This window comes from Calonectris borealis, chromosome 11 (assembly GCF_964195595.1).
Source record: "Calonectris borealis chromosome 11, bCalBor7.hap1.2, whole genome shotgun sequence".
NCBI classification, from domain to species: Eukaryota; Metazoa; Chordata; class Aves; order Procellariiformes; family Procellariidae; genus Calonectris; species Calonectris borealis.
In genome coordinates this window covers 21,374,822-21,388,369 of record NC_134322.1, presented here as the reverse complement: position 1 = coordinate 21,388,369, position 13,548 = coordinate 21,374,822, and the positions used below count along the sequence as shown (strand labels likewise).

The window sequence follows — 13,548 nt, the reverse complement described above, 5'->3', positions numbered from 1 at the left end:
CATAATGCATTCATTTTGTCTGAACACTCCCTAGATGGCTAGGAATTAATTTCACCCCAAAATCTAGGATCTCAACATTAATGTGCACTAAGCTCATCCTTCCTTGTATGGCCAGGTGCAGACAATATAAGGAACAGATATAATAAATATACTACTTCATAAAAAAATGTTCTCAGAGTAGAAGTTTTTCTTCTTGTGTGCTCATACTACGGAGCCATTTCCCTATCTTCAAAGGTTGTAGATACTACCAGACAATGCCTAATCTCCCTGACATGTGTGTATAAATCTTTGAAATCTTGCTAGTAAGATGTGGTGTAACTGACTGCATGAAGCTAGACCTACTCTGAATCAAACAGCTTGAGGAAAGAAGCAATAACAGAACAACGGAGAACAATTAACAATGGTTTGGTCACTGCTGATGACAATTAATAGTTCTAGCGTACACTGCTATATGTCATATTTATGAAACTAGGATTTGGAGGAAGAAAAAAATTCTATTTCAATGCCCACAGATGAGCTCATTGAGACAGTGTCTCCATGTTTTTCATGGCTATATCTGCCTATTAAAAGTTTCCTCTCACCTTCCCAAGCCTCATCCTTTTGTTATTTTTTATTATAATTAGTATTTGAATTGTTCATTGCAATACTTTTTGGAGGATATATCTATATACAATATTTAAAATTAGTTCAACACTGATTCACAGAAACTAAATCATGAACACCTAAGTGGAGCGAGGGGAGAAGGAAAGGTTTCTTTGACCTTATGTTCTTATATTCTCTCAAGAAATAATTTAATCAGATCTTACCTACCAATCACAAACACAATAATAATAGTCAATGTGGATAAGAGAAAGCAGCAAGACAACAAAAAGCTTTAGTCTTACTTCCAGTAACAACTTGAGTATATACTTCTAAAAGCAATCTAAACCTTTTCTGCTTGTTCCTTGCCTGTGCAGGATTATAATACTTGACTCCCTTGCAGAAAAGATGTGAAAGCAGATCAGGTGATAAGCATGTGGAATTTTAAAATATAAACATGAAAAATGCTAAGCAGTCAAAGGCACAGGCTTTCAGAAGAGGATGCCTGCCTAACACATTGCTAGCTCAACTACATAATAACCATCTGATGAAGCTTAAAAGCCCCACAGGGTATGGAAGACTCCTTTTTAACTGCATTCCTGACCTGAGATTTCAGCAATGATAGCTTGAGTTAGAAGGATGAGAGGTAAGACTGAATTGTAGTTTGCCACCTGTATAATTTAAAGATTATGTAAATGCCACAGTCAACCTAGAACTTGAAGCCTTCAGTAATGTGTTTTTGTACAGTTAAAGACAACCTTAGGTCCAGTGACTATAGAATTGGAAATCTCGGGGACCATGTACTTCCAAAGATTAATCTTACTGCAAGTACTTCCTTTAAGAGTTAATAAAAAGACATATCAAAAACATGCTACCGAAGCATTTTCCTGGAAGTGAAACTTAATTTCCTTAAAGTAGACAAGACCAGTAGTTGCCCCTCAGCAGTGCACAGCCTTGTCACTAGTGTAATGAGCACATTAAAAAGCAACTTGATTGCTTTCCCAAGGCAAAAAACCTCACAAAGAAAAACAGATCTTTCAGAAAGGCCTATTGCTTACAAGGGAAGAGGCTGTGTATAAACAAGATTTTTCATTGCTTTTTGTTTGCAATTTATTGGTAACCATGAAAGAAGCTCTGTGGCCCTAGGTAATACAACTGGAGAAAGTTTTAGCGCTTCAAGGGGAGAGAAACCATAGTCAGCCAGGATGCACAAGATTTGTGATATGTCTCATCAACTAAAGCATAGGCATCTTATCTCCAGACATTATTACTCTTTTCCAATATTTACATATGCAATGGTGGGGGGGTGGGGCAGGAGGAGGTTTAAGCCAGAGATTTCCCAATGATTTTGTTACTTTATCAATTTTCTTCTCAAGGAAGCCACAAGCATTCATGTTGCTGCAGAAAATCAGTACCTCAAAACAGCAACCTAAAGGTGCTAACTTAGAACGTTTATCCAGGTCTCAAGCTATTTTTAAGTTTTACCTCGATGTTTACTTACCAAATAATAACTAAAATTCTATGCTTTGAAAAATTTCAAAGTAAAAATTTTGCAGGTTGAACCTCTAACACACCAGATACTTAAAAGCTTAATTATACTGACTTGTACCCATTGATTTATTTAATATTACAAAACAGATCTATGTTTTAAATGTACCCTACACTCCCACCTTATCTTAGATCACTTGTAACTGTCCAAGACTTACTAAATTTAGTTTTCATCATACTAATGTGTGCACAAGAGTACTCAGTTGTTTCTAACTTTTGATCAAAAACTGCATAGGAAGAGGAAGAATTCATACTCTAAACCTCTGATTAGGGTCTTCAACTGGCATAAACTGTTTTTTATTGATTTCACTAGAAACTTTTGTCATCTGAAAATCTACCCACTGATAGGGTAAGGGTAGAATGAAAAGGTTTACCTCATGATCATGGGCTGGCTGTCTTGCTCCATCTGAAAAAGAAGAAACAAACAAGAAATCCCCCAAAATACACAAGATTTGAGAAAACAAGAACCAAAGAATTAAAGCAGTTACACAACAATAATTACACACCAGTTTAAGACAGAAAACTTGCGCAGCTTTCCTAATAAGTCACATAGAAGCTGTGTCTAACTTTGATGCTTTTAATGCACATCCTCCAATACAATCTAGATAGTTAAATTTACACAAATCTAATCACTTTACAGACAGCTGATGCAGATGCCATAGAAAGAACACATTCACTTTTTAATAAGCCTTTAAATCAAAGGCTTTAAATGAGTACCAGGCTACATGACTAGCTGTGAGTCTTCTGTTGTTCTAGCTAGGCACATATTTTTGTCCCATTCAATACCTTGTCTGTGTGATTTGCCTTTTTGTCTGTCCTGTGCTTTCCTGCTAAAGACTTTGTAGGCTTCAGTCTTCTGATACTGCTCCAGCTCCCGCATATAACGCTCCTTATCTCTATCTGCTTCATCAAGGTATCGCTGAAACAAAAAAGTCCAAGAGTTTCAGGGAGTTTCCTCCCCTTCAGGAGGAAGGGAAGAAAAACAACTTGTCAGATGAAGTGCTGATCCATTTCACCTATGCAAACAGGAAAGGAGTGAAGAAACAATGAGAATGTATGTGAGATGCAAAGGCATAAGATTTCTGGATAAAATTACTGTATTCTGGTGTCCCTTTTTCTCTCTCTCTTTTTTTAAATTCAAATCACTATTCTGTTAACTTTTTTTTGTTATACCTAGAAGTAACCTGCTACTAAGCTACTCAACTCAACTGAATATTACCTACACATTATAGACCAAATACTTAAGAATTGCCTTTCTATGGCCGGGATTAAATGCCACCAAACAAGAATGCCTTAACAGATCATGCTTTAAGGTTCAGATCTGTAACAGTGGGGTTCCAAGACACTCTTGTTTTCATGCCCCACATACAAAAAGCACTACCATTCTAGAACCGCACACTTTGCCCATCTGAGAGATGAACAAAACATCATGGCTATTGGAAAAGAGTAGCATAAAGATAAAAGAGCCTAGATTATATCAATTTAAGCTATTTGCATTTAGGTTAAAAGAAATCATTTTTTTTCTAGCCTGAAGATATTTCACACATCTGCATAACGGAATGATCTGGAGAATTCCTTAGGGGAACATTCCTTAGGGGAACTGATGAACTGAAAACCATTAAAGGAGTGACTGCAACACTTACTAATGGGATCCTTTCAAGAAAAAAGTTGCCTTCCCAATTTTTTCCCCCAATGAGTTTAAAATTCAATGGAAGTAAGTATTAAATCAAAGTGACTCTTAGTCACCTGGCATGCCTTTTATTTTTATTAAGTCATCACAACAATACACATAACAGTTATAAATTCCATCATTTGCAACATTGTTTTGACCCTGCTGAGGACGCTGTTAACGTTCTAGATTGGGGTGCAAATTTGGTGATGCTGAGTTTGCGTTGCCTTCAGACATTGTATTCTTCCATAAGACGTTAAGTCTTCTCTTCCATCTCCAGCAATGTGCTGCTGAAAAAGTGCAGTAACTGCGTTAAAAACAACACAAGTTTTTCCTCCTTAACTTGTGTTTTGGATGGATTGTTTTGAATCAATAGGAATGAGTTCTGCTGCACTACCTCTAAGTAGATGTCCTAGGTTTTCTAGTGCAGATCTATATATCTCATTAGGTATTTCCCCATACAGACGAATAACAAGAAGAATGATTATTAGGGTGTTTGCTTTATGACTGAAGTAATGGTCTTTTTCTGGGGGAGACTCACTATTTGGTCAGTCCAGTCAGCTCAACCGACCTGTCCTTATGCTCGCCAAATAAAAAGGGAAGTAGCAAGACTACAGGGCTGGAACAGGGGAAATGCGAGACTTTCCCTTCAACTTTTATATCAGACAGCTAGTTTGCTAATTGCTGGAGATCAGCCACAAAAGCAGAATGTCAGACATGCTTTCCCCCTGGATTATGGGACACTAACCTGCACAGCAGTAGTATACTATGACTCCACTGCTTGCTTCAGGAGAGTGACTTCTTAGTTGTTAGCTAACCAAAACCAAGCTTACTCAGCTTCAACAAGAATTTTAGGCTGTTGTATTACAGACATGGGTTCTGAAGCAGCAGAGACCTTCACTGCCTTAATAAAAAAGGGCAGGAGAAACTGAAGGGAAGGAAGTGCTTAGCAGTCTTTCCCTGACCTGCTATAGGTTAGAGACTTACAGCTTTACTCAAAAAAAGACAGATTCCCTGGAGATTTAAAAAGCAGCACATAGAATAGAGATTTGAAATCAATCTCCTTTTTCCTAGGTTTAAAAAAAAAAAATAATCTGTCTCAGACATGAAAAGAATATGTTAAGGGCAGGGGGTAGAAGGGCAGAATGTCTTATTCTCTTTTCTCCCTCTCCCAGCAGACAGCAACATCATTCTCACTACAGATGTGTTACCAATTCAAGTGCTTTGCCTTGACACACATTTTCCATTATGGTTAAAACACTATGCCTATGCGCCATTTTATAATATCTCTATATAACTTGTATTCTACAAGCTTAGTAAAAACTGACAAAAGGAACTCTTGTTTTTTGCAGCGTCCCATTTTTCATCCAGCCATCGTAAAAGCTTTTAAGTATTATTTTGTCCTTGAAGTATCTTCGAAAGCTTAAAAGTCCTGATAAATTCATATGATAGCATCGAGTTGCACTGTGATTCAACTACTGCTTTGCTGTCATCTCCAATTGGCAATCAGGTGTGCATGGTAAGACACCCATTAGCAATAACTCCTTCTGGTCCACTCCAGAAGGAGTTAAAGAATCAGACCCAACATTGCCTTGGTCTTCATTCACATATCAGACAGTGCAGAAGGCCACAGTAGTCCCAATTAGAAGACATCACATTCTGACTGAAAGGTGGAAAAAAAGCCCTTTTCCTGAGGTAACGTGTGTAGAAACTAGAATACGTAACTCTCACTGTCCTGTCCATCATACAGATCTCAACTTTCTTTCTAGGGCTAGCAATACTTTAAAACATTGTCTAAAAGTTTATTCATGTTAATCATCTCCTTCAGTAACCTGTCCTTTCAGGTCTGCTTGTCTTACTCTAAGACACCAGATGTTTATATACATTCATGAGTTTGTAAAATAAACAGAACTGCAAATTCCTTCAAGCAGCTCTAAAATCCTGCCAAGTTCTCCTCAGCCACAGTGAATAAATGCCTGCCCCACCCTTCCAGTGGCTTTGGCCTTGGAAACTGGTAGGTCTCAGCTGTATCCGAGTTAGGTACAACAGAGTTACATCCAGATGAATCGCATAAACCATGGGATGTCTCGCTAGAGCAATCCGCCGTTCTGAATATATTCTTGCACTACCTAGAGGATACAGTTCTCCTCAAGTCACACCTGGATGAGATGCTACGGCCCTACCAGGGTTCATTATTTGAGGACAACCTGTGCCCCTTATTTTGAAATATATTCCTAAACACAACTTTAATCAAAAGCCTATGTTAACTTCCTCACTAAACAACAATATTCCCATTTAACAGTAATCATAATCCAACAAGGAAAAGGGAGTTTAATGGTACCCGTTTCTCCTCAGGAGGCAGTTTACTCCATTCATTGCCCAGCATCCTGGTGATCTCTGGGAAAGGGACTTCAGGCCTCTTCGCTCGAAGCTGCTCCCTACGCTCATTCATGAATCGCACATACCCTGTGAGGGGGGATTTGGGGGCATTGGTGTCCCTAAGGGGCTTCTTCCTCTTTCTCCCTTTGGCCCAGCCTCCTCGTTTAGTTCTTTGCTGCTGCAAAATGAAAATGGAAGAAAATTCAGATTGAAGGAAAAGAATTACCACCTCTGGAAGGAATAAACATTCATGTCTCAAACATTTTCATCAGGAGTATGCCACTGCAATACATCCTCTCCATGGATGTAAATTTCAAACCTTACTTTAGAGCAATCCTGACTTTTCTCTAAGCAAAGCCAAAGAAGTCTCATTGTGAAAAGTTGTTTGCAGCACCTCCTGGTCCACAGGGACAATAAAATAACATTTGCATCAACTTCTGATTGTAAAACCATGAGGATTGATAACCCATGAAATTATCATCCTAGCTAATGCAACTGCAAACATTTTTCTTCTTGGTTAGTTGTTTGGGGGTTTTTTTTGGTTTTTTTTTTTTTTTTTTTTTAAATTATTCTCACCCTCACATACCCTTCCGCCCCATCATTTGCCTCAATATCACGTTTGAGAGATTTTGTGTATTAGTTAAAAATTGTTAACTAGTTATTTTGCCCCTTCCAAATCTTTTGCCTTTGTGCATTATGTGCCCAAAACGTGGGTGAAAGGACAGTACATAGGCTTTTCTATTCTAATTTATTCTATAGGTTTTTTTCCCCACTAATCACCTCCAACAGAGATGAACAAACTCCAAAGGAGAGAACATTGTAAGATTTGCTATGGCACGCTGTGAGCTCACAGGAATAACATAATTACCACTCATCCTCTTGGCTTCATACTACTACTATAGCAATCTCTGGACAACACTATTTTCTTATGCTATGTACATACAACTATTTCAGTACTTCTAATCTCTCCCCAGATCAACATGTTTCTGCTATCATGTTAGCTTCAATTTCCTTTCTGGAATTTTACTATTTCCTTAATTAAACAAGGACCTCACAGCTGACGACAAACTACAAGGAGGAATATCAAATGCATCTTTCAAAAAAACCAGAACTACCTTCTTGTCAAGCTTCAGTTCCTTCATGATTTAGTCACCAAAAATCAGTGCAGGATGGTATAGTCTAAAGTAGTATATACAAGGTATAGTCTAAATCAGTAAGCATAATGCTTTCAAAGACATCAGTTATCCCCAGAAGAGTACAATGCTCTCACTTTCCTGACTCACAAGAGAGAAAATAAGTTGTGGCAGTTGAACACTCAGTCTTCAGAAGAAGACTGAATACAGCACCAATCTGTGGACCCTGCTGGCTAAGCTAGAGACACGCGTGCTGTTCTCTGTACATTAGGACTGCCAGCTTTCCTTGACTATCTGTGTGCAGTTGTGCAACACAAGAGAAAACTAGAGAGAATCAAAAGATGAAAATGGCAAATGGATGAAAATTTGTGATCCTATCCAAAAAAATCTGAGTAGGTAAAATAAACTATAACGACAAAGATCCATGCTTTTACTTCATTGAGAAGTCACTATTATTTCATCTCACCTCCTCCTCAGGCTTCTGCTCAGTGTTTTCAGCAGTATTGGAGGACTCATTTTGCAGCTGCTGAACCTGTGACAAATCCTCCACCAAATCTGGGTTATTCACAGACTGTGAAGTTCCACCACTGAATGAACTCTCAGAATGAGCTAATCTGAAAAAGCACATAATAGCAAAAGAAAAAATTTAATCATCATATTGCTAAATCACTTCCTCCCTAATCTTCTAAAACATGCAAAAATGTTGCAAATATATTCAGTTCCTACACTAGCAAGGAAAAAAAAAGATTTTGAAGAGTCATTTTTGAAGAACTGGCTGTTCCATCCAAGCAACTGCTATAACTACCATAGTTACTACAGACTTTCAAAGACAGTTTGATTTTTAAAGTGTTATTTTGTTTCATTTTTAGTGAAGCTTTTGATTATACAAACAATTGTCAAGCAATTAAACATTTGGATCAGAAATCAGAAAGCATGAATCTTCAAAAATACTATAAGGAATTTGAAATGAACGGTTTCGTCTTCAACCAATATACACCTTTCTGGATGCATTTAATATATTTCTCTACAAACACACTTAAAGGTTTGTGATTGTGTATGATTTTGGATTGAACTTCATTCAACATAATCTCCTGTTGATACATGTGGGTATTTAAAGCACACATGACTAGCTGCCAACAGGCTCCTGAATGGCCACTAATTAATTTTGCTGCAAGAGCTGTATCAATCAACCTCACTCCAAGAAAGGGCAAGCTGTCTGGAGGCAAAAAAAAAAGCAAGTATGCAGAAACATTTCTGAAGGTAGGTAGACAGAGATGAGCACGTATTTTGGGGCAACAACCCCATAAACATTCTCACCACTGTGCTCAGTGGGCAAATTAATATAAGATTTTGGGACTCATCTCAGATTCTAATCCCTTCTTGAGCCAGGCTAAAGATTACTTGGCCTTGCCCAGTTACATTCATGAAAATTACTATAACAGCAGCGTATGCTTCAAGTCTACTTTGTTCATGTACGCAGATCTACAGCTGCTTACATGCATGCCGAATTTTAAATATTCAAAATAATTGTTCCTGTTAATGTAGAATACAGCTATAGAAAATTGAGATATATTAATAGAATTGTTAGTTGAATGCCTACAGGAAAATTTGTTTTTAAATAGAGAACAGCATATTTTTATTACTCATTATAATCAGCAATTGCGGCATAATTACTGGTAAAGACACAAGGGCTGGAGAGATCCATGCCTGACTTTCAGATATCAGATTGAGTTCATATTACTAACAATTAGAGAGGGAGAAAAGGAAAAAAGTGTACATGCTCCTGTAAGTTAATTACATTTGGTATGCATCAAAAAGAAAACAGAACAATACAGTTTCTTAGAATCACTGTTATGGTTTGAAGAATATTTCAGCTTTCCATCCGTTACCCCTTAGCAGGGAAGCTTTCTAAACTACACATACAGGAAAAATTTCAATGTGATCTATCCATTTGCAGGGAAAGCTGATAAAAGCACATTCAATACATTAATACCTCTTAAACACAAACCTAGCTTGAATATGTACCTCATTTGGCACCAGCAAGTTTGAAGTCCCAGATATGTAAATCCAAATTCAGACCTGCTTGGAGTAAATGTGTCCACATGCATTTTTACAGGGCTTTACCTACCTGCAAAGTCTGAATTTTATTGCTTGGTGCTTTACAAAACAGAAAAGAAACTTCACATATCAAAACACAGCAAGAATCCTATCTATTCCTAAAAGACAACTTCTTTTGTCATTGTGATTTTAAAAGAGGCCATTGTTTCAGTCTGTAAAAGCAGAGTCAGTTTGACAGAAATGAAAGACATCAGTTTCTCAGTGATTTTCAGAGACCAGTGATGAATATTATATCTTTAATTGAAATGATTTACTTAGCAGGGACCACTGTAGCCAACAGATACACCCTCCCTCTCTGCCTCCATCATGCTGTCTAAATCTGTCTTAACAACTAAAATCCTAGGGAAGCAAACTTTTAAAGATAAGAGATGTTAAAAAAAGTTTTAAAAGTTAAAAAAGTTTAAAAAGTGATCATTTCCATCAGTTCAGAAAAGCCCTGGTTTCTCCTAAATAGAGTCCTGTGATGTTCTATCAAGGCCAAGGGAGTGTTGCAGGATTTATTTTTGTTGGTTTTATTTGGTTTTTTTCCAATTACTTAGAATGCCCTCTTCCCACTGAAACAGTTTCCCTGGCAAGTCTAGAGATAGTACTTATCAGCTGAAGTTTAAAAAGAAGTAGTTGCTTACCCAGTTACAGTAATTTCACTACCTTCCTTAGATCCATCTTCATCTGCAAAAAGCGGAGGAAGGTTGGAGCCAGCCACTAAATTCTCCATACCTCTGGTTAAAAAAAAAAAAAAAAAAGGCAAAAAAGGTAAGTTAATTATCTCATTGTTTCCCTTCAGCAGCACTTCAGTTTAAACATCACAACATACCACAGATTTTTTTGCCCCATAAAACAATTGGCCAGTCATAGCTGGTTGGCCTCAGGACAGATCTTATAGGTAGCTGTGCTTAAGATCAGAGAAGAAAGATCATAAATGATGCTTCAATTCAGAGTTTCTCTCTTAACTGAGCCCTGTGCCAATGCCACAGTGTTGCTGGAAATCACACTGTAGCATTCTATTTTATCTCTTGAGAAAAATTTTAATTCATCATACTCGGTCCATAGGTACATAGATCCTACTCTTCCAATCCACCTTCCTGTTCATCCTCAACTGCACACCCTCACCACAGAGGTTTCTGTGTTGACCCCAAAAGAAAACTGAAACTAGGTCCCCCCTGAAGTTTCAAATTAAGATTGTATTTGATAATTCTTTGTCCACGTTTTCACAATATATCTATGCATGTAGTTGAGTGTTATTGTTAAGTAAGAGAACACAGCAATGTTAGCTAGATTATTTTAAGCTTCAACTCCCATAGAACAGTTACAGAAGCAAGCAGTTTACGGGACAACATACTCTCATTCAATACAAACTGATCCCAAGTTAGAATTAGCTTCTTTTGTATCCTTGTAGCCTGCCATGGGAATTTGATGTGAGATAAGAAATCCAAGGACTAATTAAACTTATTCATCCCCTTTCTTACTAAAATACGGAACTGTTGTATTGTAGGGAAAAAAAAAATCCCAAAATCAAAAGCCTTAACAAACTCACTCTACAATTACAAGTTGCAGTTTCAGCCCATTTTAAAAGGGGCATACTAGTTAACTTCCTGTTCCTTCAGTTTAGAAGTCACCTTTGATGAGCTAGCAGTTATTCAACTTGAGTATTGCTATCCCTTTCAGCTGGTATACTTGGGCTTTAAGCTTGGAGGGACTGATATGAGTTATAATCTTGTGCTGCTTTCTCCTGGATTGGTATGCTTTCCACTCAGCGCTGAAATCAAAGTGATCCGAGAGAAAATCCTGCTCCATGTTTTTAATATTATACGTGTTTTCCCCCACCCCAGTTCCACAGGTAAAGGTCTTCTACAAACAAAAGTAACGACACCGTTTCTTGCATCTTCTATCACTTGCAGATCCCTATCACAAGTACTACATCTGATATGGCACAAAACTTGTGCCAACAAAGCAGTGAATACAGCAGGCCACCCAAACGGGTGAGAACTGTGCTCCTACTCAAAGGACTTTGGATGTGAGAGACATTTACTCCACAGCTATATTTGGTTAAAATTGGTCAAAGGAGTCAAAAGGCTATTCTCAGGAACCAAGAGTGTAATCATACATCTGACATTGTTTTGAGATCGTGAGCTCTGCTCTATTCATTTCATGCCTCCCTTTGAAAATGTAACAATATCTACTCCCTTTAGCAACAGCTCTACACCTTCACAAGCTACTACAGATGTTAACTGATAAATGAATCTCTGGTAAGTCTCCAATTTGTTCAGTTAAGCAAATGTTCAGTGAATGCTCACAGTAGATCAGTTGAAGGTCTCCATGCAACAGACATTGTGTCAATCTAATTTCCATAATGAAGTTCATTTAAGTTTCCAAAGACGACTATACAGAAGGAAAATGCAAGAAAGAAGAGTAGTTATCTTCTCTCATTTTTCAGATGACATTCACCCTTTTCTCTTCTGCTTTTCCAACTGTTGAGATCCTTAGATCATCCTTAAGAATCCCATCATTCTGATTCCTTATTTAGAAAGTAATTAAAGCTAAGCAGACTGCTTCTAGGTGGTACAGACATTGACCTCTAGCAGAGAAACATCCTTTACTCATGTATAGGAAAGACTCAACCAGGAATGAAGAAATCTAATTCCTGCTCTACCATTATAAACCACGAACTGAGTATAGTTTTGGGGCCTCAGCTGCAAGAGAGATGTGGCAAAGCTGGAGACCGTCCAGCAAAGGGCTGCCAAGATGGTCAGGGGCCTAGAGCACCTGACCTGGTAAGGGATGTTGAGAAAACTGGGCTTGCTCAGTCTGGCAGAGGAGGCTAAGGGCAAACCTTATAGGAGCCTAAAGCTACCTGACGGAAGTAGCAGAGATGACAGAACCAAACTCTCAGTAGTTATATTGGCTTTGCACATTCAGACTGGACACCAGGATGGCAGTGCAACACTTGTGAACAGGTTCCAGAGAGGCGGCAGTGGAGTCTATCCTTGCAGATTTTAAATGCTCAGTTACACAAAGCTGTAACTGACCTAAACTAGTGTTGGCAACAGTCCTGCTTTGAGTGGGAGGCTGGACTAAGATGACCTCCAGATGTCCCTTCCAAGCAACATCTGCAGTTCTCTGAACCGGAACTCTACATTATGCTTTCTTTCAAATACTAGCATCTCTGACATGAAAAGGAAGAAAACTCAAATAATACAATGCTTTTAGGAAAAGTGGCGAGATACTCCGGTGGAACATATAGGATTTTAATTCTTAAAGAAGAAAGCACAAACAGTACTGCCTCACACATAGAAAAGAATCTACATCAAGGTTGGGACTTTATGTATTACAAGAAAATCTGAAAATTCAACAGATTTGAAGAATGAGCTCTTCACTGATGCCCAGAAAGCTGTTTAAGCACAGCTACTAAATATACAACATAAATTGCTTCATGCAGTTGTCAAGTAAGAGAGTAATGAAGTTTTGCTTTATGTTACACAATCTTTTAGTTTTGTCAGCGAAAAGTCCTAAATTAATAACTTCAAAAAAAGAAGCTTAAGCAATTAGACCAAAACCTTGCAAATTTATTTTAATATATATAATATGAAAAGCTTTATGCATGTCTGAAAAAATAAAATAGCTTGCTTTGCTGTCTAGGCACCTCCAGCAGCCTTCTTGGGGTCAAGAACCTCTTCTTGGCCTCACCACCTCAATCTACTGGCACTTAGCACTCCCACACATGCCTTAAAAGAATACACATCCTCTGCATCTGAACATACCATTACCAAGTGCTTCTGTCCCTCATGCCCACTGTGACCTTCTCAGCAGATCCCAATATGTCTGTTCACATCTGGACCTAGTCAGCAGCAGTAGAGTCTAAGCTTGCTTTCAAACTGTGGGGAGGCAGCCGGACATCAACCTTAACAACACATAAACAGAACACAAACACAGGAAGCTGGGAGAACACACGCTTCATTCTTTAATTTTTTTTTTTTTAATCATATGCTTTAGATACTCTGTCAGTTGATACTGAGCCATGTCCTAAAGAAAATTTAACATCAGTGAATTTACAATGGATTCTAATCTATTCCAGAAAGCAAGAAAACAAGACAGTTTCCCAAAAGCTCATTGGGAACGGATGGC

General features: G+C 38.0%; 1 protein-coding gene across 10 annotated transcripts in view; it reads right to left on the bottom strand.

Annotated features, from left to right (window-relative positions):
• HMG20A (high mobility group 20A) overlaps positions 1–13,548 on the bottom strand; it is a 46,164-nt gene that overhangs the window by 10,121 nt on the left and 22,495 nt on the right. For 5 of the 10 annotated variants that reach the window (XM_075160454.1, XM_075160455.1, XM_075160456.1 and 2 more), the window contains 5 exons: positions 10,053–10,145; positions 7,775–7,922; positions 6,138–6,353; positions 2,914–3,046; positions 2,502–2,533 (listed from right to left, as the gene is read on the bottom strand). In XM_075160454.1, coding sequence (XP_075016555.1) covers positions 2,502–2,533; positions 2,914–3,046; positions 6,138–6,353; positions 7,775–7,922; positions 10,053–10,141 — 618 coding nt within the window. In that variant the 5' untranslated portion in view covers positions 10,142–10,145. Of the gene's footprint in view, positions 1–2,501; positions 2,534–2,913; positions 3,047–6,137; positions 6,354–7,774; positions 7,923–10,052; positions 10,146–13,184; positions 13,325–13,548 lie in introns of all 10 variants that reach the window. The other 5 variants (XM_075160458.1, XM_075160457.1, XM_075160459.1 and 2 more) reach the window with 2 other exon arrangements.